We start from the raw sequence: 25490 nt of genomic DNA, 5'->3' as shown, positions 1-25490 counted from the left end.
GGAGTGACTGGATGTGTAACATAATAGCCAGAACACTACTTCCTGCTTTTCAGATCTCTGGGTTTACACTGATTTGTTACCCTGGTTACCTTATTTACACAGTTTTAATTTTCACACTGAACTGTTCCTTTAGGGCAAGACCAGACATGGCGTTCTTACGTTACGTTTTTAAAAAAGCTCAGTCGGGCATAAATAACCACTGAAACCACATGCGACCGTCAACATGCGATTTTCATGTGTTTTTCAGAACATAGGTTTCTTTTCCCAACATGCACTTCTCATTGTTCTCGTTCCCTATAATTTCGCTGGCTGGAAATAGAAAAACTATTTACATGCAAAATGGAGCAGGAATGATCGCCAATACAAAACGTAATTAAGTCACCGTCCGTAAAAACATATATGCATCATTTATCTTGCCAGAATTTGGATGCCATATTTAAAAAATTATTTTGTCCCTCTTTCCGTTTGCAGAATGTTGGGAGGTATGTATATGACTTAATGAACTTGTTTCACATATGAATGATATCCCTGCAGTGAACACCAACCATATGTTTTTTTTGGTGTACTACCACCACTAAATGTGGATATGGCCTTAAAAGTTATTGTGGTAACATGGTGTGGTTTAAAAACAGGGAGTGGTTAACACTGTCTTTCGTTATTGGCACTCCACTACAAAGGCCAGAAAAATTCCGTCCCTCATTACACAGAAGTTGGGCAGCACTGCAATACACCCTTTTTACAGCTAATCTGCATTGCAAATTACTGCCACGGACGTCAAGATTTTTCTCTCCCTAACGACCAATTGTAGTGATATCTGACAAATCAGTCAAATTATCATGAGGTTAGTGGTTTCCATTTGCAATTCATCAATCTTAAAACTCAGTAACAAAACCAATTATTATCTTTTGAAAAAAAAAGATATATTCTTTCTTTAAATCGTGTTGTACTAGAGTATTTCTTTTTCTGTTCCATTTTTTCCGCCTTCTTCTTTAAAAAGCCTTTTTTTTCTCCCAAGGAATAACTATATGGACCACTAACTACTGTATAACACAAGACCCACTTTCCCTGTCACGGCTGGACTTACGGTCGAATATGGAGGGTTAATTAACCCTCGATATTCGACTGCCGTATTTCGAAAACGAAGGATTTACCTCAATTCGTTCAATTGAACGATCGAACGAAAAATCGTTCGGTGGAACGATTAAATCCTTCGAATTGTTCGATTCGAAAGGATTTTAATCCATCGATCGAACGATTTTTCTTCGACCCAAAAAAGCTTAGAAAGCATATGGGGACCTTCCCCATAGGCTAACATTGACTTCGGTAGGTTTTAGGTGGCAAACTAGGGGGTCGAAGTTTTCTTTTAAAGAGACAGAACTTCGACTATCGAATAGTCGAGCGATTTTTAGTTTGAATCATTCGATTTGAAGTCGTAGTCGAAGTAGCCCATTCGAAATTCGAAGTTTTTTTTATTCTATTCCTTCACTCAAACTAAGTAAAGATACTGTCATGTATCTATAAAGGGATACATGACAGTATCCCTTTAAGGGCAGTGGGACACACACACACACACACACACAAACAAAAAAACACACACACACACACACACCTCAGAGCTGAGACCAGCACATGGTCTCACTAAATGCACCAGGCCGATGCAACTACCGAGGCTGAAGATATGACATATAAATCCATGATATGAATAAACTCCTGCAGTTAATCTTGACCCAAGACATAAAAATAACCCCTGATACTCCCCTATGCACCTAAACACTCACTGAGCGGAGCATGACTGTGTTACCGACTACCCCACACTGTATATTAATAAGCACTGAGGACTGCGCTCTAGTTTCCTCTTATATATTCAAATTGAAGAAGGCGCCGCATGTCACGTGTGCGTAACGTCACAGGAGGCCTAATAGGAACTAGCAGCGACGTAAGCGTCTCCCTTATTTGTGTACCTCATCACAACAACCTTATCAACAATATATTGTCGTTTCCTTATTTCGTCTGTAGAATGGAAGGGTGATAGTAGCAAGTGTTATTCACGTGTGTCATAGGATGGCAGATAAAAGTACCAAGCGCGATATAAGTCTAGTACTACAGTGTGAATGGGGCTCTTGCACTCACGTATCGTCCAGGGTGGAAGATTTTTGCACCCATGTCTCGGAACATCTCCGGCAGCACCAGCATGAGACAATGGAGGAAGCCGTGGACTGTGAAGGTGAGCCTCTATTACTGCAGTATGCACATGCACACACCACTTTATGGTCTCTTTGCTTTGTGCCTGTCATTCACATCTAGGATCATGGGATCTGGTAAAGTGCCTGCTGCCACTGATCTGGACCTGAATGACAAATGCACAATCACCCTTGTCAGACCACTACTTTGTAGTCATTGTCTCAAAAGTCACAAGCTCTGTTTTACATACTACTAGCCAGTTATGTATACCAAAGCTTGTTTTTTTCCGTAGCGGATTTTGGAACATGTTGGTCATATTCCATTAGGCAATATATCTAGGGTTGCCACCTTTGCTAATGGCTAAACACGAACGTGGGGGACTGGGCAGATAACATTGGGGGTGGGGCACAATGATGACACCAGGGCAAGGTTATTGCATCACTTAGATGCAACTGGCTGGATTTCTATGCAGTATTCTCAATGTTTTAGGGCTCTTGCACACTGGCTGCGATCCGTTGCATTCCGCTTTCTTCCGTTCAGCTGCAGGAGAGCGCAGGAGTAAATGCACTCCATTATTGTGAAGGGGCTGTACTCACACTTATGCATGTAAGAGCCAAACGCAGGTGGGATGCAGCATGTTGCATTCCACATGCGTTCAGTGCTTACATGCATCTGCTTCACTCTGCTTTTTACAAAGCATGATAAATAGACCCCTTATTCTGTTATTGTCGCCTATAACCTGTGAGATGGTCAGGAGAATTTGAACTAGCAAGCATTAAAGGCCTCTGTACTTCCAGTTCAGACAGCAAGCCCAATATTTCTGAAGGAAAGTTCTTCTGTAAGTTGTCCTATGTTGGAGGATGGGCCCATCCACCAAAGAATCCATCTAAGCTACAGTCATGTTTGTACTCAAGCCTGAAACACATTTGGGAGGTGTGGATTTATCTAGTGACAGACCAAAGATTCATTTCTTTCCATCCAAACAGGATTTTTATGTTGCTGGTGCCTATGTTTTTGTATGGTTTGCCATAATTCTTTCTTGCAGCATTGAACGAATAACCCCTCTGAAAAAATAAGGGTCTTTCAATCAAATTTCTTTATTCTTTATCATCCCAAAATGGGTTGGCTCCTTCTGACTGGTCGTAAGCTCAGGTTTATGATGGGAATAGTCTAGTCTGTTTTGATGTTAATGGAGGAAGGCAAGATGTCTGTTATGGACACCAAGAATGCTGCCTGGAAGCCCCAATTTACACTACCCAGTCTTTTACTACTACTTTGCCTTCACTCTGGCAACCACAAGCAGCTTACAGCCCCTCTATTTTCCATAACCATGCACCTTCATTAAGGTAATGGCAGCTGTGCTAGCAGGGCCGCCATTAGAAATCACGGGGCCCCTTACAACCAAATTTTCAGGGCCCCCTGTGCCCTACCCCAGGTCCCGCCCACTCCACACTACAGTTAAAAGACCACATAGAGATCAGTGCTAAAAAAAGTAGCCCCCCCCACACACGTTATAAAAAGCTATTGATGGTCAGGCCCCCTTATAAGTTAAAAAAAATTGATGGCCTGGTACAATGTACAGTAATGACTATAGATCAACATGATAATTTAAAGTGTATCTGTGGTACTGTGCACACCCAGTGTTATTTTCTTACACCTGTGACATACAGTTTTGTGTACTTTGTTGAGTTACCAGGTCATTTGTTGGGATTGATATAGGAGGGCCTTGCATGTAAGAGTTGTTTCTTCTCTCTAGTGAGTTACAGGTATTGGTCAAAGAGTAATACGGTTTCTGGATTAGGGTTAGTAGTTGGGTTTGCTCTGCCTGCTTGACCTTTGACTCTAGTGCAGATTAGTGGGGCATAAGTGTAAACTTGCCTTAAGCTCTGGCAGATGACTGCCTGTGGATTGTGCGGTTTAGCCAGTCTTCTGCTTTCGACTGGATAGGTGAAGAATTGGGAGGGGTTGCCATGTTGGATTCTCAGTTTTGCCGGGTAGATCACGCTTCTTCACAGCTGTAAAGGTGCCTCTTTGCTTTGGGATTGTTAGAGTAATCCGGGTAAAGTGATATTGTTGCCTCTTTATTTAAAATGGTCTGGCTGCTTGCAGGGCCGCATCTCTGTCCCTAAAGTTGAGTATATGGAGGAGGAATGGACCCTGAGGGGTGCCTGGAGGCAATGGTCTGGATGGCACTCTATGGGCTCTTTCTACCACAAATAATTTTGAGAAGGTGTCTGGGCCCAAAGTCTCCTTCAACCAAGATTCAATAAGCACCTGAGGCTCAGATTTTTCAGGGAGACCCACTATACGCACATTTTTCTCCTTAGTCTGTTCTCCAAGTCATCTGCTTTCTTCTGTGATGCTTTCAGCTGTTGCTGTAATGTTTGGATGTGCTGTGGCTGAGGAGATGTTGTGTCTTCCAGTGTAAAGACTCTGCGCTCTAGTACTCTCTCTCTGATGTTCTGCACATCATGGCAAAGCAGGGAAAGATCGATTTTGATCTCCTCTAACTGGGCTGTGGTTGTGGCACGGCTCTCCAGGATTGCATCGAGCAGATCGCTTAACAATGGCTCTCTTTCGTCTGTGTCTGACTGCGGGAAAGGAACAGAAGATGGTGGTGAATCTGGAGGAGAGGCAGGTGACGGCCCTTGACTGGTGTAAGTGAAGCGCTTGAGTTTGGTGGCACTATCCAACCTCGCTCTATGGGTATTTTTGCCCATGGTGGGGTTTGGATAAAGTATGAAGGTCCCAGGGAGTTTTTACGGCCTGGTTGAAAGGATGATTGTCAGGAGCACTAGCGGTTCATGGAGCTACAGTGAGTTGTGATCAGTCAGTACACCATCTGGGGCACCCCCTCCCCCTCTGTTTTGACCTTTTATGTGTATTTGCATACCAACGATCACTGGTAGGTTTAAAATAGACACTTTTTGGATTGCTGTCCTTCACACTGTGCATGTTACACACTGCTCTAAACTCATATACAGTGAAACCTCCGTTTTAAATGCCCTGATTTTAAGTTTTCCTTTAAATTACACATTGTTTTTATGAGGGTTTTACTGTATGCCTTACTGCATTTCTCTATTCTGTCAAACTGGGATGTGCTTTTCTGTTAATTCTCATGCCATATTGCTTTCCTTTAGATGAATACTGTTGCCTTTGGCTAGGATGTGGATTCTTCTCACCAGACAGAGCAGATTTTGTACGACATGTTTACTTTCATTGCTACCACACCAGACTGAAACAGTATGGCCTACAGGCCCTTCAGAGTCAACCTGACCTCATCCCCTGTCAACTGGACACTCAAACTTGCAACGTCATTCCAGAACTACAAGATGGCTTCATTTGTTTGTGGGACCAGTGTGAGGTAAGGATCTGTTCAATATTCAAGGGATAATTTTTATGGGTGTGCTTAAATAACATACAGACAGAGATACATCAAGCTTATAAAAGTTACCAAATTGTTAGTTATACTTGCAGAAATAATACCTTTGTGTTTGTGGCTGTATTGTAGACCTCCTATGACAATGCAGAGTGGTATTACAGACATGTCGACACACATGGTCTTAGTGCTGAATATGAGGTGGCCGGGAAAGAAAACCGAGTGTTACTCTGTGGCTGGAAAGGTGAGAATAAAGCAAGCTAGTTTTACATTCTTTTAGCATCATTTTCAACTTTCATGTATGATTTGGGTCTTTTTAGTTAAATGTCTCCAATGCCCTTTTGTTTGTCTGTTACCAGAATGTGATCTTTCCTGTAAAAGTCGATGGAAGTTGCGTGAGCATCTGCGTAGCCATACACAGGAGAAGGTGGTTTCCTGTCCCAACTGTGGTGGAATGTTTGCCAACAACACAAAATTTTATGACCATCTTAGAAGGCAAACCTCATTAGAAGGTATGTGTCACAGCAATGGCTATAGAGCTGCAAAGTTTCAATGTGGTGTTACATTAAATATTATGGTTGGGCTGAAACCACTACAATTCTGTCTTTTAACTATTTGACAACCTTATTTAAGAGTCATTCAATTATTGTATGCAGTGAAAGTGGGCTTATGTCACCAGAGCTTGGACATGCCCATGCCAATTTATATTATGTCACAGACATAGCCCCAGTCCCAGCTGTGGAACTAATATAAAGCGTAAAATACAGCCATATTTGGTCACATGCATGTGCATTACAAGTGAGTCTCTTGGTTCTCTGATTATGCAAATGTATATAACGTCACAGCTGAGACTCTCCTCATTAGGGTAGGACTTCACGATGCGAGAGGAGCTGACAGAAAAAGGAAGGGAAGGAGAAATCGCAGGTAAGAACTACATCTGACTGTCGGATGAAAACGCAGCGACTTGTTGGCTTCTCTCGCATCATGAAGTCCTACCCTTAGTCGGAACCTTAACGGAACGCAGGGGAGCGCAGGTCAGAACGCTCATGTGTAAGAGCCCTAAAAGGAAATGAAGCTTTTTTTAAAAAAACACATTATTCGTTTAAAAAACATTTAAGATCGATTTCAATGTTTAACCCTTTAGGTGTGAGTGTTTTTAGCTTATGGATCCAAAAAGTTTCTTCCTTGGATATTAAATTAATAATGTCACTTCCCCGCCAATGGGCTTTTTTTTGCTTTATTCCAACAAAAGTTAAAAGCGAGGGATCTGAATCGTGATGGGACTTAAAATGGGCCGATACGCTGTGTGTTAAAACACCTTTTTTAATATTATTGATATGTTCCCTTATTCTAGTTTTAAGGGTTCTGCCTGTCCTTCCTATATATTGTAACTTGCAGGGACATTCAAGTATTGTATTGTTTTCCCCCCAGCCAGGGTGTGCCCCTCTTTTGGTGGAAGCAGTTTTCCCAAGTCACCCATGGCAGACAATTCACCAACATGGGTTAATCCCGCCTATCAGGTCACTGGACAGGAAAGTGTTAACGATCGGTTTAAATACCTTGCTCCTCCCAGCAATACTCGTCTTTTTTCCTGTCCAGGTCACGACAGGCTGCTACAAGCCATTACAGGCTGCTACAGATTGCTAAAGGCTGCTAAAAGCTTACCATACCAGAGTGGGTCTCTCTCTCTCTCCCCTCTGATGCCTCCAAGTGCACCCTATATGGGTTGTGGTGAGAAGAACCCGTTGGGCAGGGTTGTGTGCTGGAGCTGCAGTAGGAATTCCCTCCTAGGGTGGAGAGGAGGATGAAGCAGTCCAGAGGATCAGCCGTTTCATGTGGATTCGAGGCTGTGTAAATTGTTTGTTCCATATGGAGAGCACACGCGCCAATACTGACGCGGACGCGCGTCGAGTGCGGACGCGGAGGCGCGTGGAAGACGCGCGCCTGAATTGACGAACGGAGTGACGTGCGCCGGAAGTGACGCACGCGGAAGACGCGCGCCCAAAGGGGACGCGCGTCCGGAAGTGGACGCGCGCCGGGATTGGCGCACGCGAAGGACGCGCGCCCGGAAGTGACGCGCGATCGGTCTGACGCGCGGGAAAACGGCGTCAGGAAGTGACGCAATAAGAAGACGCTGGCAGTATGTGCAAGGCTGGCGTTTTGGCTGGATATGATAGTACACTTCGCTGGAAGTTGGGGAGCGTTTGTTCACTCTGCTACAGATTGTTACTATGGATCAGCCTGGCTCTGGAAAAGGATCTCAGCCCAAAGGTCCTAGGTAAGCTGGCTGTGGTTATATGGATGTAATGAGAGAGAACGATAATTAGTGGCTGATGGTTGTCTTTTCCATTTCAGCCTACATGTGTCAACTGAATTGCAGAAAGGGGAGCCTACTCTTTCAAGGAAAGCGGCTTCAGCTACGGACCCAGTAGCGTCTGCAGACCCTCAGCCTTCAGGAGCCCCACAATTGGATGCTCTGGTCTCCATCATCAAGCAAGCTGTGGTACAAGGCATGCAAGAGGCTACTGCTTCTACCTCTGGGGTACAGAGGAAAGCTAAGAGGGTCAGAGATTTGCCATATGAGTCTCTATCGGATGTGTCAGATGAGGAATTGTATTCTCCTGGGGAGGCACATTCTGAACTCTCAGAGGAAGGAGAAGTGTTTTCTGAGGAAGAAATTACATTTGACCCTACAGCGATAGAGAATCTGGTAAAGGCAGTAAGGAAGACGCTGTGTCTTTCGGAAGAGCTACCTAAGTCTAGTTCAGCAGATAAGTTCTTCCCATCGGTCAGGAAAAGACAGGTGACTTTCCCGGTACATGATTCAATTAAGGAAATCATCAGCTCTGAGTGGAAGAGAACAGAGAAAAAGTTTGTTGTCCAGGGGAAGTTTGCAAAAAAGTATCCGGTGGAGGAGTCTTTCTCTAAATTGTGGGACAATCCGCCTAAAGTCGATGCTGCAGTGGTAAGGTTGGCAAGAAAGACGACGCTGCCAGTGGATGATGCAGCAGCTTTCCGTGATCCAATGGAGAAACGGATCGAAACGAATCTCAAGAAGACGTTTATAGCAGCAGGAGCAACTTGTAGACCGGCAGTAGCTATGACCTCCACATCAAGAGCTATGAAGGTGTGGTTAAATAACCTGGAAGATGCCATTTCGTCTAATGTCAAAAGATCAGGGTTACGTGAAATGTTGTCCGAATTGAAGCTAGCGGTGGATTTCATGACAGATACCTCTCTAGATCTGGTACATCTAGCTTCAAGAACTATGGCACTTCGGTGTCCTCAAGAAGGGCTTTGTGGCTGAAGCCGTGGCTGGCGGATTCAGCCTCTAAGGTGAACTTATGTCAGTTGCCATTTGAGGGGGAGATGCTCTTCGGCGAGAAACTCGATTCCATCATTAAGAAGGCTTCCGGGGGCAAGAGTGTATTTTTGCCGCAGGAAAAGAGATTCAGACGTCAAGGGGGTAGGCCTAGTTCCCCCATTAACAGGTCCTTTCGAGGTTCAAGACAGCCTAGATATGGAAGGACTGCCGGAAGACAGACGAATTGGAAGCCCACAAGGGGGGAAAGTAGGCCTCCCAATAAGAGAAGTTCTACTTTCAGCTCAAGCCATACAGAGAAGAAGCAATGAGATCAGGCCGGCTCAGACCAGCAGAGTGGGGGCACGTCTAACATTCTTTTATGCGGTCTGGGCCTCAAAAATCAGAGACCAATGGGTCCTGAGGGTGATTCAGGAAGGATATCGGTTGGAATTCCACAGGTTGCCGTCTCGCAATGTGTTCAAGATGTCTTCAGTTCCGCAGATACCAGGTTCGGGCCAAGTGTTACAGGAGTATGTAGATCAACTCCTGAACTCGGGGGCAGTGGAATGGGTTCCGAAGTCCCAACAGGGCTTAGGTTTCTATTCGAAGCTCTTTCTAGTCCGGAAAGCCTCGGGGGCATTCAGACCGGTACTGGATTTACGCCCTCTGAATCAATTTGTCAACTGCAGGCGCTTCAAAATGGAGTCACTGACGTCCATCCTACAAGCAGTTCCGCCACAGTCATGGCTAATAAATCTGGACTTGAAGGACGCATATTTCCATGTACCAGTGCACAAGACACATCGGAAGTATCTTCGGTTTGCCTTCAGAGGTCAACATGTCCAGTTTACCTGCCTTCCCTTTGGCCTCTCAACGTCCCCAAGAACATTCACGAAGGTCCTGGTCACGGTCGTGGCTTTTCTAAGAGTAGAAGGTGTGCCTATATTTCATTACCTAGACGACATTCTGTTGGTGGCTTCATCAAGAGAAGAAGCTCTGAAATTCAGGGACAGAACAATCCTGGTACTCCAACAGTTCGGTTGGATAATAAATTGGGAGAAGAGCAACCTACTTCCATCACAAAGGATGGTCTTCTTGGGTGCACACCTGGATACGCAGGAAGGAATAGTTTCACTTCCTCAAGAAAAGATACAGCATATATTGAGACAAATAAGACAGTTCAAGGAACAACAAAGAGTCTCAGTAAGGTCATGCATGTCGGTCCTAGGTCTCATGGCATCTACGATCCAGATGGTGAAGTGGGCCAGGTGGCACATGAGGCCTCTCCAACAATTCTTCCTGAGGGAAAATACTTCAAGACAGTTGAAACTAAATTCACGGATTGTAGTTTCAGAGAACGCCAAAGACAGTTTAAGTTGGTGGCTGGTTGTAGGAAACTTGTCTCAGGGGATGGTCCTTGCAAACCCCCGTATGTGGTGATCACGACAGACGCTTCAGAGAGAGGCTGGGGTGCAGTACTGGAAGGCCGCAGTGTTCAAGGTCATTGGAACCTGCAGGGTGTCTCCTCAAACATTCTGGAACTACGGGCCGTGAAAGAGGCGTTGCGGGCCTTTTCAGGAAAAATTTTACATGCCTGGGTAAAGATTCAGTCAGACAATGTTACAACGGTGTCTTATGTGCAGAAGCAAGGCGGCACCAGAAGCGCCCGACTGCTAAAAGAACTAGCCCCAATAATGACGTGGGCAGAGGAAAATCTAGAAGGGCTGACAGCTTTACATATTCCAGGCAGTCAGAATACGGAGGCAGACTTTCTCAGTCGCAACACCTTGCAACCAGGAGAATGGAGTTTATGTCTGCTAACCTTTCAAGGCGTAGTACAAAGGTTCGGAAGGCCAGAAATCGATCTTATGGCCACAGACAAAAATCACAAGTGCAGCAGGTTCTTTTCCAGGGCACCATGTCCTCTGGCAGAAGCAGTGGATGCACTCCTCCAGGATTGGAGCAGGATATTTGGTTATGTCTTTCCTCCCTTTCCAATGATTTGGAGGGTGTTGAAAAAGGTGGATGCCGAAAAAGCCTTAGTCATAGCCATAATTCCGTATTGGCCGAGACGCCCTTGGTTTCCGCTCCTGCAGAGTTTGGCAGTAGAGCCACCTCTGAGACTGCCTCTTCAGCCGGATTTGTTATCCCAGGGCCCAGTGGTCTACGAGGGAGTGGATTCCCTGTCACTGACGGCATGGAAATTGAAAGGCAGAGGCTAGCAGAATATGGTTTCCAGGACGATCTGGTGAATTTCTTGTTGAAGGCTCGGAGGGCTTCTACCTCGGCTCAATATTACAGGGTCTGGAAGTGCTTCGCAGAATTTGCAGTACAACACAAGTTTGACCCAAAAGATCCTACTGTCCAACAGGTGGTTCAGTTCCTGTTTGTGGGTTTCCAGAGGAAACTTAGCACAAGCACTCTGCAAGGTCAAGTTTCCGCATTATCTGCGTTGTGTGGCCATTCCTGGGCGGAGGAGCCTCTGGTTAACCGGTTCTTCAACGCAATGAGAAGAGTGTGCCCTTTCAAGAAATCCAGAGTTCCACCTTGGGACCTTACGATCGTCTTACGAGCCTTAATGGCTTCACCTTTTGAGCCTTTGCGGGAGGCCTCGGACTGGCATGCGACATTGAAAGTCCTGTTCCTGGTCGCTATTACCTCAGCTTGCAGGGTTGGAGAGATTTCTGCTTTGTCAGCAAAAGAGCCAGACACAGTTGTCTATCCGGACAAAGTGATTATGAGACCATCTTTCGAGTTTCTTCCAAAAGTAATCTCCCAATTTCATGCCGATTTGGAAGTTACACTACCTTCCTTCTGCCCTTCTCCAAAGTCTGACAAGGAGCGAGAATGGCATACTTTGGACCTGGTGAGGGCCGTTTCGCATTGGCGAAAATCTGACAGGTTATTCCTGATTCCGAGGGGCCCTAGAAAGGGTTTGGCGCCAGCTAAGTCGACGATTGGCCGCTGGATTGTCTCCTGCATTGCTCTAGCTTATCGGTTGACAGGCAATGAGATTCCTAAGGACCTAAGGGCTCATTCTACAAGAGCCATGGCTACTTCCTGGGCGGCGGAAGCCAAGGCCCCGCCAGACCTCATCTGTAAGGCTGCTAGGTGGACGTCTTCCTGTACCTTCATTCGTCATTATAGACTGAATGTGATGTTGTCTCAAGATGCAAAGTTTGGAAGAAAGATTTTGCAATCTGTTGTTCATTCTAAATAAAAGTTTTTTTGTTGATCAATAGTGGTCCCTCCCTTCTTAAAGCTTGGGGAAATCCCATGTTGGTGAATTGTCTGCCATGGGTGACTTGGGAAATATAGAAATTTTTTCATACTCACCGTAATTTCTATTTCCAAGTCACTTCCATGGCAGCATTCACCAACTTCCCTCCCTTCTTCTGGAGCTTGTTACTAGACGAGTATTGCTGGGAGGAGCAAGGTATTTAAACCGATCGTTAACACTTTCCTGTCCAGTGACCTGATAGGCGGGATTAACCCATGTTGGTGAATGCTGCCATGGAAGTGACTTGGAAATAGAAATTACGGTGAGTATGAAAAAATTTCTATATTTTTTTAAGATACATGCTGTTCTGAGGACCTGGCACACTTGCCTTTGCCCTGTTTGAGGGGAAAATCCAGGCAGGCATCCCCATCATGGACACCTATGATGAAAAGCCCATATAGGGCAAAAACAGCTCTTAGATTTAGGGCACTGTAATATCTTACAGTTGTAGGTCAAGGGCTTCTGTCTTATATAATGCTTATTCTCCCGTTACAAATATAGAACATCGTTTCCAGTGCTCTCACTGCTCAAAGAGATTTGCAACAGAGCGACTTCTACGGGACCACATGAGAAATCATGGTAAGTATTCCAAAAATACTGTTTAACAATTCATCTTTTGATAAAATGGCTTGTAGCTATATATTTTCCAAGTGTTTTTTTTGGGTATGTGTAGATATGGCATATATTCTAAGAATAATGTGACCTGTGACCACTTCCTTTATTTATATATATATATATATGTATATGTATATATATATATATATATTATATATATGTGTGTATATATGTGTGTGTGTATATATATATATATATATATATATATATATATATATATATATATATATATATATATATATATATATATATATAAAGGAAGTGTATATATATATAATGGAAAACCTCCATTCTCAGATATTTATAGAATAGAACTGAGACTTAGGGCTATTGTTCCCTTACATTAACGTGTGAATCTTTTTAAAATGGTAATTATGCCTAACTTAACATACATATTTAGACAAACCCCTACAGTTATTCCGAAATCAACCTTCAACAAACTTAAATCCCACATGCTATCTTTCTTCTGGAATGGGGAATACCCAAGAATATCTCAAGACACTGTGTTCAATTTAAGGTTTTAACTTTATTGTATAATTAAAGGGGTGGTTACCTTCAAACCACTAGTTGTGTTCAGATAGATCACCAGAAATAACGACTTTTTCCAATGACTTTCTATTTTACTATGTGTCACCAGTTTTCTAATATTGAATGTAAAGTGTGATTTTTCACCTTTTAAAGAAGCTCTGGGGGGGGGGGGTCGCTGACCCTGTAAACTGTTCTAAATATATTTAGTTGATACATTTCTTATCTTTGTCCTTGCTGAGCAGAATCCCTGGGTTTCATTACAGGCAGCTGTTAGTATTTATACAATAGTTGCTAATATTCCAGAGAACCTCCTGATTAATGTATCAACTAAATGTTGCAAAATTGTAACAGATTAGAATCTGCACCTGAATTACTGAGGTGCCAGACTGAAACACCAGAGATGAACATTCAACTTTAAACTTAGATTTTGGAAAAATAAATAATGGAAAGTAATTGAAAAAAGTCTTTACTTCTGGGGAACAATCTGAAAACAACTGAACTGAAAAAGTGTTTGGAAGGTGAACAACCCCTTTAAGCATTTTATACATTGTGTAAATATAATGCTGTACAATAGCTTCTTGTTGTGCTCAACAAAAGAATTGTTAAAAACAAATCTAATATTTAGTTCCTTGGGTGGGGGTACCTATGGCCTCAGAAAAGGGCAGTATTGGTTTAAAGATTTGGGTCCCCAGTATTTTGTATTTTAGGCTGTATTCCTTACAAACCCTCCATGTATATGAAGACATCTTAGTATCGTTTTATAATAAAATGTAGTTTCTCTTTGCAGGTGTAGCTTTTTGTGTGTATTTCATATTTAAAGGGAAAATTGTATTTCAAACCATTAATGAATATAGATTAATCATGATCTCAATCCCCATAGAAAGTAATTAAAAATCTTTCTAACAGTGAATCATTACAAGTGTCCGTTGTGTGACATGACCTGCCCACTTCCCTCCAGCCTGCGATCACACATCCGCTTCCGGCACAGTGATGAACGTCCATTTAAGTGCCAGCATTGCGAATACAGGTCAGTATTCACAGGTACATTTTATGCAATTGTTTTTTGGTGGGTGAGTACCGGTACTTGTGCTGAAAGGCTGACTGATTTCATCTGTTTACGTCTTAGCCAATTCAAATGCAGAACAGAGGGCAGTAGCCTGCTCTTTCTTTTTTTCACATTGAATTGGCTTCGGCATGAACAGACTGTGGCGGATTTCATCAAAGAACCGTGATTTTCTGCATTTTGCGCCAAAGCTTTTTCATTTCGGAAGAGAGAGTAGGCTATTGCCTGGGGTAGGGCTGAAATGAGCCAGCTGATTTCAGCCCCCATGTGGCCCTAGCCTATAGCTTTGCATCAGTTGGAAGAATACCCTGACTGTTTTTGAATTAATCAGGATCTCTATATTTCCTACCCAACACTCTAAATCCAGAGCAATATCTCAAGTGTCTTTGTACAGTACATCTTCATTGATGTCTGTAATTAAAATGAACTGTGCATCATTATTATACCACCTAATATTATGTGTGATATTTTTGTCCCAAAACAAATCTTGTTTTTGAGCAGCTGACTGTTCTTTCTCTGTATCTTAGTTTTCATTCCCTAAATACTGCACTGTATTAACAATGATATATTTGTTCTAATTCTCCTTTCTTTTTTTCTATCATCCTTGCTTTTGCTTATTGCTTTTTCACATATGACCATCACATATGACCATCATGTGTCTTTAATAAGCTGTAAGAATCTTGTGGATTTAAGGCGACACCAAGACACACACAGCAAGATGCCAGCATACTGCTGTGACTATGAGGAGTGCACCTTCACTGCTCGCTCTATGTCTTCCATTAAGGCTCATCACAAAAAGTTTCATGAGGTGAGAGATCCCACTATCATATATATATATATATATATATATATATATATATATATATATATATATATATATATATATATAATATATATATATATATATATATATATATATATATATATATATATATATATATATATATATCAGTATGGTTCTTCCTTCTGCAGTGGCCATAGGCCCATAATCATCATTAATATATAGCAGAAAGTGCTAGTACTATACTATATAATAATCATGCTAATTTGTACCTTAAAAAAACAACTTTTTTTTTTTTTTTTTCAAATCAAATTACGAGGATCCACATGTGTGCCTCTTATGTCACTGTCTGTGCATCAAAATTTAAGCAAATCCCTATGTTTTTCAAAATAGATTAAGTAGTGGATTGAAAGATATATAGGTTTAAACACCTGTAATACTACGCCCTTTTCAGTACAATGACACATTTTTCCAGAACAATCTGTCTTATGTAAAAAAAAAAAAATATATATTATATATATATATATATATATATATATATATATATATATATATATATATATAGATGCAATCAGGAGCACTCACGGTTGAAGTGATCAAAGTATATCTTTATTGGAGTGTTACAAACTACCCCACATCAACGCGTTTCGGTTCTCTCAGAACCGTCGTCAGGATGCACCCAGTGGTCGTCACATGATGTATAAATACAGACATCAACCAATCAGTGTAAGATATCAATTAAATATTCATGTCAGTGAACAAGCACCTCATTTAAATGTTAATCAAATTTCAAATACCCATTGAAGACATATAAATAAGTGATAAAATCGTATATAAAATACAAAAGCGTGTTCCTAAAAAATTGTCATAACAAAGTGAAGCCTGGTGTACCCACCAAACGTAATACATGCAAGTGTATATATTAAAAAACTTTTTAATAGGCTGGGTTGTTATGGATGCCATGGAGGAATAGCCACTATCTGGGATCAAAATTTACCAACAGGTGAGCACTTAGAAAAAACAATAGTGTCGGTAAAAACTTTGTTACCAAACAATTCTACATGCGAAGCCCAGCCAACCTACCGATATCGATTCACCTTAAGGTATAGATCATCTCAAAAACAAGTTATCAGTCAGGTTTGTTTGTATCTATCTTTCTGCTGCATGCAAGCTGCCACAAATCAAAATATATAACGAACATTTTCTTTAGTCTAAATTTATAATGATTATTTAGCCTGACATTTTGCTTGGATAGGCCCATTCCTGAGGTCATCCCCACAACCCAGTTTCTAATTCAACATTACGAATATTAAAACAATTTTCAAACCAATTTTCAAGGAATTGTGACAAAATATCACCATTAGCATTACATCAAACCCTTGTAGAGCCCTCTATTATCTCTGACCCCTCTAGAGTCAGAGGAAAAGTGAAAGCTAAAGATTAAAAAGTTTAACAAAAGTAACAAAAATAACAAAAAAATAACAAAAAATTTACTAATAGACTCATATAAAACTAATACGATCTATATGAAGGATGAACAAACATATCGTCTGGATAAAGCGTATCATCTAAATAAAGCAAGCCAGTGAATACATCTCATTGAGGCCCCTCGGGGCTACTGTGTCTAGTGTCCGAATCCACTTGGCCTCTTTTTGCAGTAATATTCTCCCCCTGTCACCTCCACGTTTAAGTGGAGGGACATGGTCTATTAATACACATTTAATGGAGGGAGTGAGTGTCTAAAGTTTGCACAATGTCTGGCAAGTGGAGTGTCTGCTCTCCCTAAGGTCAGAGCAGTGCGTATAGTAGATCTATGATTATTCATACTACATACATACTATACGCACTGCTCTGACCTTAGGGAGAGCAGACACTCCACTTGCCAGACATTGTGCAAACTTTAGACACTCACTCCCCTCCATTAAATGTGTATTAATAGACCATGTCCCTCCACTTAACGTGGAGGTGACAGGGGGAGAATATTACTGCAAAAAGAGGCCAAGTGGATTCGGACACTAGACACAGTAGCCCCGAGGGGCCTCAATGAGATGTATTCACTGGCTTGCTTTATTTAGATGATACGCTTTATCCAGACGATATGTTTGTTCATCCTTCATATAGATCGTATTAGTTTTATATGAGTCTATTAGTAAATTTTTTGTTATTTTTTTGTTATTTTTGTTACTTTTGTTAAACTTTTAATCTTTAGCTTTCACTTTTTCCTCTGACTCTAGAGGGGTCAGAGATAATAGAGGGCTCTACAAGGGTTTGATGTAATGCTAATGGTGATATTTTGTCACAATTCCTTGAAAATTGTTTTGAAAATTGTTTTAATATTCGTAATGTTGAATTAGAAACTGGGTTGTGGGGATGACCTCAGGAATGGGCCTATCCAAGCAAAATGTCAGGCTAAATAATCATTATAAATTTAGACTAAAGAAAATGTTCGTTATATATTTTGATTTGTGGCAGCTTGCATGCAGCAGAAAGATAGATACAAAACAAACCTGACTGATAACTTGTTTTTGAGATGATCTATACCTTAAGGTGAATCGATATCGGTAGGTTGGCTGGGCTTCGCATGTAGAATTGTTGGTAACAAAGTTTTTACCGACACTATTGTTTTTTCTAAGTGCTCACCTGTTGGTAAATTTTGATCCCAGATAGTGGCTATTCCTCCATGGCATCCATAACAACCCAGCCTATTAAAAAGTTTTTTTTAATATATACACTTGCATGTATTACGTTTGGTGGGTACACCAGGCTTCACTTTGTTATGACAATTTTTAGGAACACGCTTTTGTATTTTATATACGATTTTATCACTTATTTATATGTCTTCAATGGGTATTTGAAATTTGATTAACATTTTAAATGAGGTGCTTGTTCACTGACATGAATATTTAATTGATATCTTACCACTGATTGGTTGATGTCTGTATTTATACATCATGTGACGACCACTGGGTGCATCCTGACGACGGTTCTGAGAGAACCGAAACGCCGTTGATGTGGGGTAGTTTGTAACACTCCAATAAAAGATATACTTTGATCACTTCAACCGTGAGTGCTCCTGATTGCATCTATTTGTTCCCCCCTGAGGAGCACCCGGGATTTGATACATTGAGGGTGAGTGCCGGTGGAATATTTGACATATATATATATATATATATATATATATATATATATATATATATATATATATAATATATATATATATATATATATATATATATATATATAATATATATATATATATATATATATATATATATATATATATATATATATATATATATATATATAGTTAGGCCCATAAATATTTGGACAGACAATTTTTTGTTTTTTTTCTGTACATTACCACAATGAATTTTAAATGAAACAACTCAGATGCAGTTGATCTGCAGACTTTCAGCTTTAATCAAGTGGGTTGAACAAAAAGATTGCATAAAAATGTGAGGAACATTTTCAACAGAATCACTTCATTTCAGGGGCTCAGAAGTAATTGGACAAATTAAAAAAACTGAAAATAAAATGTTAATTTCTAATACTTGGTTGAAAAACCTTTGCTGCCAATGACAGCCTGAATTCTTGAACACATGGACATCACCAGATTCTGGGTTTCCTCTTTTTTTAATGCTCTGCCAGGCCTTTACTGCAGTGGCTTTCAGTTGCTGTTTGTTTGTGGGCCTTTCTGTCTGAAGTTAAGTCTTCAACAAGTGAAATGCTGCTCAATTGGGTTCATATCAGGTGACTGACTTGGCCATTCAATAATATTCCACTTCTTTGCTTTAATAAACTCCTGGCAAAATTCATTGTGGTAATGTACAGAACCATAATTAAAAAAAAAAATTGTCTGTCCAAATATTTATGGACCTAACTGTATATAAAAAACACAGAGCATTCATGGGGCTCAATTTATGTGCATAATGTTAATGGTGTACGTTTTGCACATAAATTAAGTCCCATTAATTCTCCGTGTTCTTTATGCGGCAGCACCTGAGCTTTTTTTACCTTTTTCTAGGGGTGAGTGCTGCTCTTCAGATATATATATTCTACAAAGGACAAGTCTTATAAGACTGTGAATAATAACCGTGAATAATAACCTTATAAACAGTGCATTCTAATGTCAGAACTCACCATTTATATTAAAGACACAAAGTCTGATGCTATACCACACAAATAAGTCAATTAACCTCACCAAACAAAAATTTAACCACCCATGATGCAGTTATTTATTTTTCAGTTTTTGACCAGAATGGTTATTGAGGATTCAGTATTTGTCAAAACACATAAATTACTCAGAGCATACCTATCTTATACCTAAATGATTTTTGCTCAAAGTTTTTGATATATAGCCTCTGATTTTTTAGGGGGATTGTGAGCCCAGATACAAATGCCATGTTTGTGAGAAATGCTTCACTCGTGGAAACAACCTTACAGTTCATCTACGCAAGCAACACCAGTTTAAGTGGCCCTCAGGGCATCCACGTTTCAGGTACTTACTAACAGGGAAAAGTTGTATGCTTTCTAACTTCTAACAAATAGATTGGTGCCCATTTATATGTAGTGTATATTTTTCTTGACACTAAGTAATAACTTTGGTCAAGTAGCCCACACAGCGTGGTGGTTTTGAATGTTTTAAGCGGCTTCATTGAATTATCAGACACTAATCTATACATTCTGAGGATTTGCACTCTTTGTTGCATGGTTTTTAGCAAGCAGTATTTCACACTGATTGCCAAAAATAGGATTATGAGACAATTTAACTTGGGGAGAAATAAAGGGCACCTGTTGGGTAACAATGTTATCCCCAACCAAAGGTGCATACTAATAGACCCCGAATTCTGGTTGGGGATAACAGTAGTAGTAAATGCCCCCCGCCAGCGCTAGGCTACCTGCACCGGGAGGGAGCAGCCATGTTGTGTCACTCGCATGCGCACAACAAGCATGTGACGTCACGCGCATGCGCATAATGAGCATTTCTGGGTATCTTTTCATTATGCGCATACAAGTGACCGGACATGGCTGCTCACACCGGGAGCTCCTTCCTGGTGCAGGTAGCCTATAGCTGGCGAGGCTTTTTTTAATAAAAAAAAACTACTGTTATTCCCAACCGGAATGCGGGCTCTATTAGGACTCTAACAACAGCTATTATAATTTAAATATAATTTAGATTATTTAGCACACACAGGATTGGTTTCTTAGGTACAAACTACATGAAAGAAATTGAAGTTTGTGCAAATATGATGTAGGGATATTACTTATGAATGCAGTTATGTAAAGGTTTAAAGTTTAAAAACACTTCTTATTTAGCTGCTGCAGTCTACACAGGCCTATCAAATAAGGGCCAAAAAATGCTGGAATATAGCCCCCAACTCCAAACGGCACCCAAATCCAAAAATATATTCCAAGTCAATTCTCTCAAAGTTAAAAAATCACTCTTTATTTAGCATAAATATTAAAAAGTAGGCAGGTCTGTATGCCTACTTTTTAATATTTATGCTAAATAAAGAGTGATTTTTTAACTTTGAGAGAATTGACTTGGATTATATTTTTGGATAAGGTTTAAAGTTTGCCAAAGGTCTGGACACCTCTTAGTACAGTAGTATGATTGTTATGATTTTTATATCAAGGACATTTACATGTTTTGCCATTAAAAAAGCAGTCTGGTGATGCATTCATAAATTTTTTTTAATAGGCTCACTCTTGATAATATTTTAGGTTTTAGTCCATTTTATATTTTGTATAACAAAAATAGACATGTTGAAATAAATTTGAAGACATCTCCTTGCAGATATACCTACCATAATGCATTATAATTTTTCCTTTGCCTTTCCTCACAGGTACAAGGAGCATGATGATGGCTTCCTGCGCTTGCAGCTGGTGCGATATGAAAGCGTAGAACTTACTGAGCAGCTTATGAAGGAACGTGAGAGGCAGGGTGCTCCAATGGATGCAACCACCACTTGTTTGGTGCTGAGTACAGGCGAGAGCTTAGAGTCTGATGAAGGAGTTTATGAGAGAGCTGTGACTGAGAAAGATTGTGCTTTACTTTCAGAGTGATGGGATCACATTATTTTGGATAAAACTCCTTTGCAATGTGAGAGTGATTTGGACTTTAGAAACAAGTTTGCCGCTCAAGGTGCTCAACATTGCACAAGTTTTTTGTGTGTTTTGTTTTTTATGAGTGGAGGCTCATTCGTGTTTTTTCAGAGCAAAATCTCTGACATCTGTGACACAGAATGAGAAAACTCCTTACTAGCCGATAATCTTATAATAAAAGACCCAAAACATGCATTTTCATTCCAGCAAGTCTTGGGTTTATGTATGTTTGAAAACCTACTTCACTTTTCTAAGTTTCATCTTGTGCTTCCCTACTGGATTGTCCCTCAGTTCTCATTGCTATGGAAGGATAAGACAGACAGCCTTGTCCCTGCTGCTCAGAAGATGCTTTCTACACCGTCTTTATTCTGGAAAAGATCCTCTCATGACTCCTTTCTCTCCAGATTTAGTATCTACCATTCATCGTTGCCTGTTCCAAAATAAATATTTCAAGTTGATTTAACTTTTACTTATTGCTGCTTTAATTGAAATTATCCTTGAGAATGAATTAGGGCTTAAAGGACAACGAATGTTAAAGGAGTCCTGTCATCGGAAAACATGTTTTTTTCAAAATGAATCAGTTAATAGTGCTACGCCAGCAGAATTCTGCACTGAAATCCATTTCTCAAAAGAGCAAAGATTTTTTTATATTTAATTTTGAAATCTGACATGGGGCTAGACATTTTGTCAATTTCCAGGCTGCCCCTGGTCATGTGACTTGTGCCTGCACTTTAGGAGAGAAATGCTTTCTGGCAGGCTGCTGTTTTTCCTTCTCAATGTAACTGAAGGAGTCTCAGTGGGACATGGGTTTTTACTATTGAGTGTTCTTAGATCTACCAGGCAGCTGTTATCTTGTGTTAGGTAGCTGCTATCTGGTTACCTTCCCATTGTTCTTTTGTTTGGCTGCTGGGGGGGGGGAAAGGGAGGGGGTGATATCACTCCAACTTGCAGTACAGCAGTAAAGAGTGATTGAAGTTTATCAGAGCACAAGTCACATGACTTGGGGCAGCTGGGAAATTGACAATATGTCTAGCCCCATGCCAGATTTCAAAATTGAATATTTAAAAAAATCTCTTTGCTCTTTTGAGAAATGGATTTCAGTGCAGAATTCCGATGGAGCAGCACTATTAACGGATTCATTTTGAAAAAAATGTTTTAACCCATGACCGTATCCCTTTAAACTAAAGAAGTCGGCTAGAAATGTTGTAGATTATGTTTTGGGGTTATGTACCAGCCGAAGGCAACCACAGCCCTTTAGCAGGGAAGATCTGTGTCTCCAAAGATGCCCAAGTAGCTCCCCATCTTCTTTTCTGCTGATTCACTGCACATGCTCTTTGCTGCTGTCACTTACTGAGCTTGGGGACCGACTCAAAATATACAGCACACATAGAATATAAATGTCACAATATAAGGCTGATTAGTAATTAATACAGAAAAAGAAATTTTTATCAGCTCAGGTAGTGCTATTTCTAATTATTGAAAACGGGAAAAAGAAAGGAACAAAAAGTTCTCTAAATGTGCATTGAATGAAGATTCAAAGGAAGGTGAGAACAATCTTTTAACTCATTTGAGCTCACCCTTAAACTCTTTTGACCCAGGTGTATAAAGAACCCCGGGTCCTGCACATGAATTCAATCCCGCAATTGACTCAATCACGGCTTAATATGGAAAAAGCACTTACCGAACGTGCAGGGTGGCCCGGGTGGATCGCCCCGAACCCGTAGCTGGGGTGAGTGAGTTAATATGCAGAAAAACGGCAAGCACTCCTGGAGCCACTCGTAGGTAAAAACAGCTTTTATTCAGTCGGATTCCATGTTTTAACCGACTGAATAAAAGCTGTTTTTACCTACGAGTGGCTCCAGGAGTGCTTGCCGTTTTTCTGCATGATTAGTAATTAATACAGATAATTACTACATGACAGCACAGAAACCAGTGCAATCAGCATTTAATATTCACCCCATAGCATCAGCTTTTATTACAGACAAATCTCATTTTCTGCTTGATTTGCAACAACTCTAAGCTTATTTTCTCAACAGCTGCTCAGAGACCACTGAACATGTTAGTGTCACTGACACTTTCCAAGATGGTGACCCCCTGTGACAAGATTGAAATCGTGAATCATTGCTGCTATTGTGAAGCTGAAACTTTAGGCTGGTGCAATAAGTTCAATGTATAAAACATGGCATGTTTAGGTCTATTCATTTCTACTGTTTAGTTCTCCTTTAAGGGCTCAGCTTGTTATTCTTACCAGAAGATGCTTGGCAGTTGGCACAGACTTTACCACATAGTTGCATATAGAGGGTTAACAGAAAGGCAATTCAGGTTAAAGCAGTACCTGTGCCAGAAAGAAGAAATCTAGGTCATGCTGCATCCTACTTCTGCTAAGACAAACACCACCTTTTACCCTGGACCATTGTTTAATGAAGCATTTTTATGCAATACACAAGCCACTTGCGCAGTGAACTAACATTTAACAATGATTATCTGGCTGTCCCGTCCACTGACCAATCTCATGAAACTTTTTAAACCTGTCCAAGCAACCACTGGGATGATGTGGTCAGAATGAGCTTAAGTTTTAAGATTGTTTGCACCCTAGCAATGTAATAATTGGTAGAAAATGTTATTTGAACCTTTAGATACCATTGTTTTAGCAGTCAACAATTTGTGTGCAGAATTTTAAATCTAAACCATATGCTACTATTCATTACACAATCTGTATAATCACCCATACAGTTAATGGCAAATTATTCACTGAAGCAGTGCAACAACTCGTCTAAGTAGGGATGCACTGAATCCACTATTTTTTTTCGAATCCACTGAACTTTGTGAAAGATTTGGCCGAATACCAAACCGAATCCGAACCCTAATTTGCATTTGCAAATTAGGGGTGGGAAGGGGAAAATTTTTTTACTTCCTTGTTTTGTGACAAAAAGTCACGCGATTTCCCTCCCCATCCCTAATTTGCATATGCAAATTCGGATTCGGTTTGGCCAGGCAGAAGGATTCGGCCGAATCCGATTCCTGCTGAAAAAGGCAGAATCCTGAACCGAATCCTGGATTCGGTGCATCCCTAATTCTAAGATACATTTTATTTGGCTTTATTGTTTGTTATGCTTTTTAAAATTATTTTTTTGTCTATTACCAGACTGCCAATGAAAAGACATATGAGGGCACATGTACATTCACAAGTGCATTGAACAAATTGCAATTCTGAGCGCAAACGCCATGTTTTTTCGCCATAATACATTGTTTCCCCCCGCAGAATTCTTGCATCATTTTGGTTGCAATGTAGTTGTGCTGCGCCTAATGCAATTGCATCCGATTCACCAAAATTGAGGCAAATGTTCGTGTGCTTTGTCTCAAACCGGGCACAGTTGTGGTGAAAGTCTATTTGATATCATTTATGTTTTTCAGACATGCATCTCCAGGGTTCCCTTGCACAGCAATACTCAATTAGGAGCAGAAGGTAGGAAGCATACCTCCCAACATTTTGAAAATCAAAAAAAGGACAAAAAGATTTGCCGCACGGAGCGTAGTGAAATTTTTGACCACACCCATTTTGTGGCCACACCCCCTAATGAAAGTTTGAACACATTTGTGTTTTTAATTGTTATTACAGTTTTGCTAATGAAGGTGAATTGCCCTTTAAGCTGCAAGTCACAGTTTCCCCAAGAGACCAGCTTATCTTTAAATTGCTTCTTTGCTTATCTAAAATTGTTACAAAAGTATCTAAGTGCACCAGACATATTATGGGCTCCCTGTCAAAAGCCAATTAAGTGAGAAACGTTGTATCTTTTTCTGGCTGTTCAGTGCAGAAGATCAAAGAGAAAGTCCGGACATTTCATTAACAATCGGGGACTGTGGGTTGAGCTGTCAAAATCGGGACTGTCCAGTGAAAAACAGGACAGTTGGGAGGTATGAGTAAGGGCTGGGTGATACCGAGCACAACTATTTGGAAGAGCAAGTTTTAATGTTTAAGTAGTGTTACACGCAACTGGCTGTGGTTAAGTGCTGGAGCCGCAACTGCACTTGCGGGTGTACATGGACCCCATGGACTGTAATTTTTTTTTTTATATCCTTTTTTATTTTTCAGGTCCTCTTTTCTTCATGTTCCAGTCTGACTTACAAATTGCTGCTGGTTGCTGGCGCAGTTAAAGGGATTCGGTCATGATTTTTATGGTATAGGTTTTATTTCTAAATTACACTGTTTACACTGCAAATAATTCACTCTGCCATAAAAAATGTATTCCTAAC

At 40.7% G+C, this 25490-nt stretch overlaps 1 protein-coding gene across 1 annotated transcript; it reads left to right on the top strand.

Moving 5' to 3' along the window:
• The first annotated feature begins 1902 nt into the window (after nucleotides 1-1902).
• On the top strand, nucleotides 1903-21694 carry hinfp.L (histone H4 transcription factor L homeolog). Its single transcript, NM_001092610.1, is given in 9 exon segments — nucleotides 1903-2224; nucleotides 5322-5545; nucleotides 5693-5804; nucleotides 5920-6072; nucleotides 12646-12723; nucleotides 14194-14314; nucleotides 15020-15158; nucleotides 19505-19629; nucleotides 20978-21694. Coding segments are annotated over 9 exon segments (1335 nt in total). The 5' UTR covers nucleotides 1903-2061; the 3' UTR covers nucleotides 21198-21694.
• Nucleotides 21695-25490: the final 3796 nt, after the last annotated feature.

The sequence above is a fragment of the Xenopus laevis genome, chromosome 7L, assembly GCF_017654675.1.
Source record: "Xenopus laevis strain J_2021 chromosome 7L, Xenopus_laevis_v10.1, whole genome shotgun sequence".
Classification (NCBI taxonomy): Eukaryota; Metazoa; Chordata; class Amphibia; order Anura; family Pipidae; genus Xenopus; species Xenopus laevis.
Note: the sequence above shows the minus strand (reverse complement) of the source record. Positions and strands in the feature narration are given on the sequence as shown.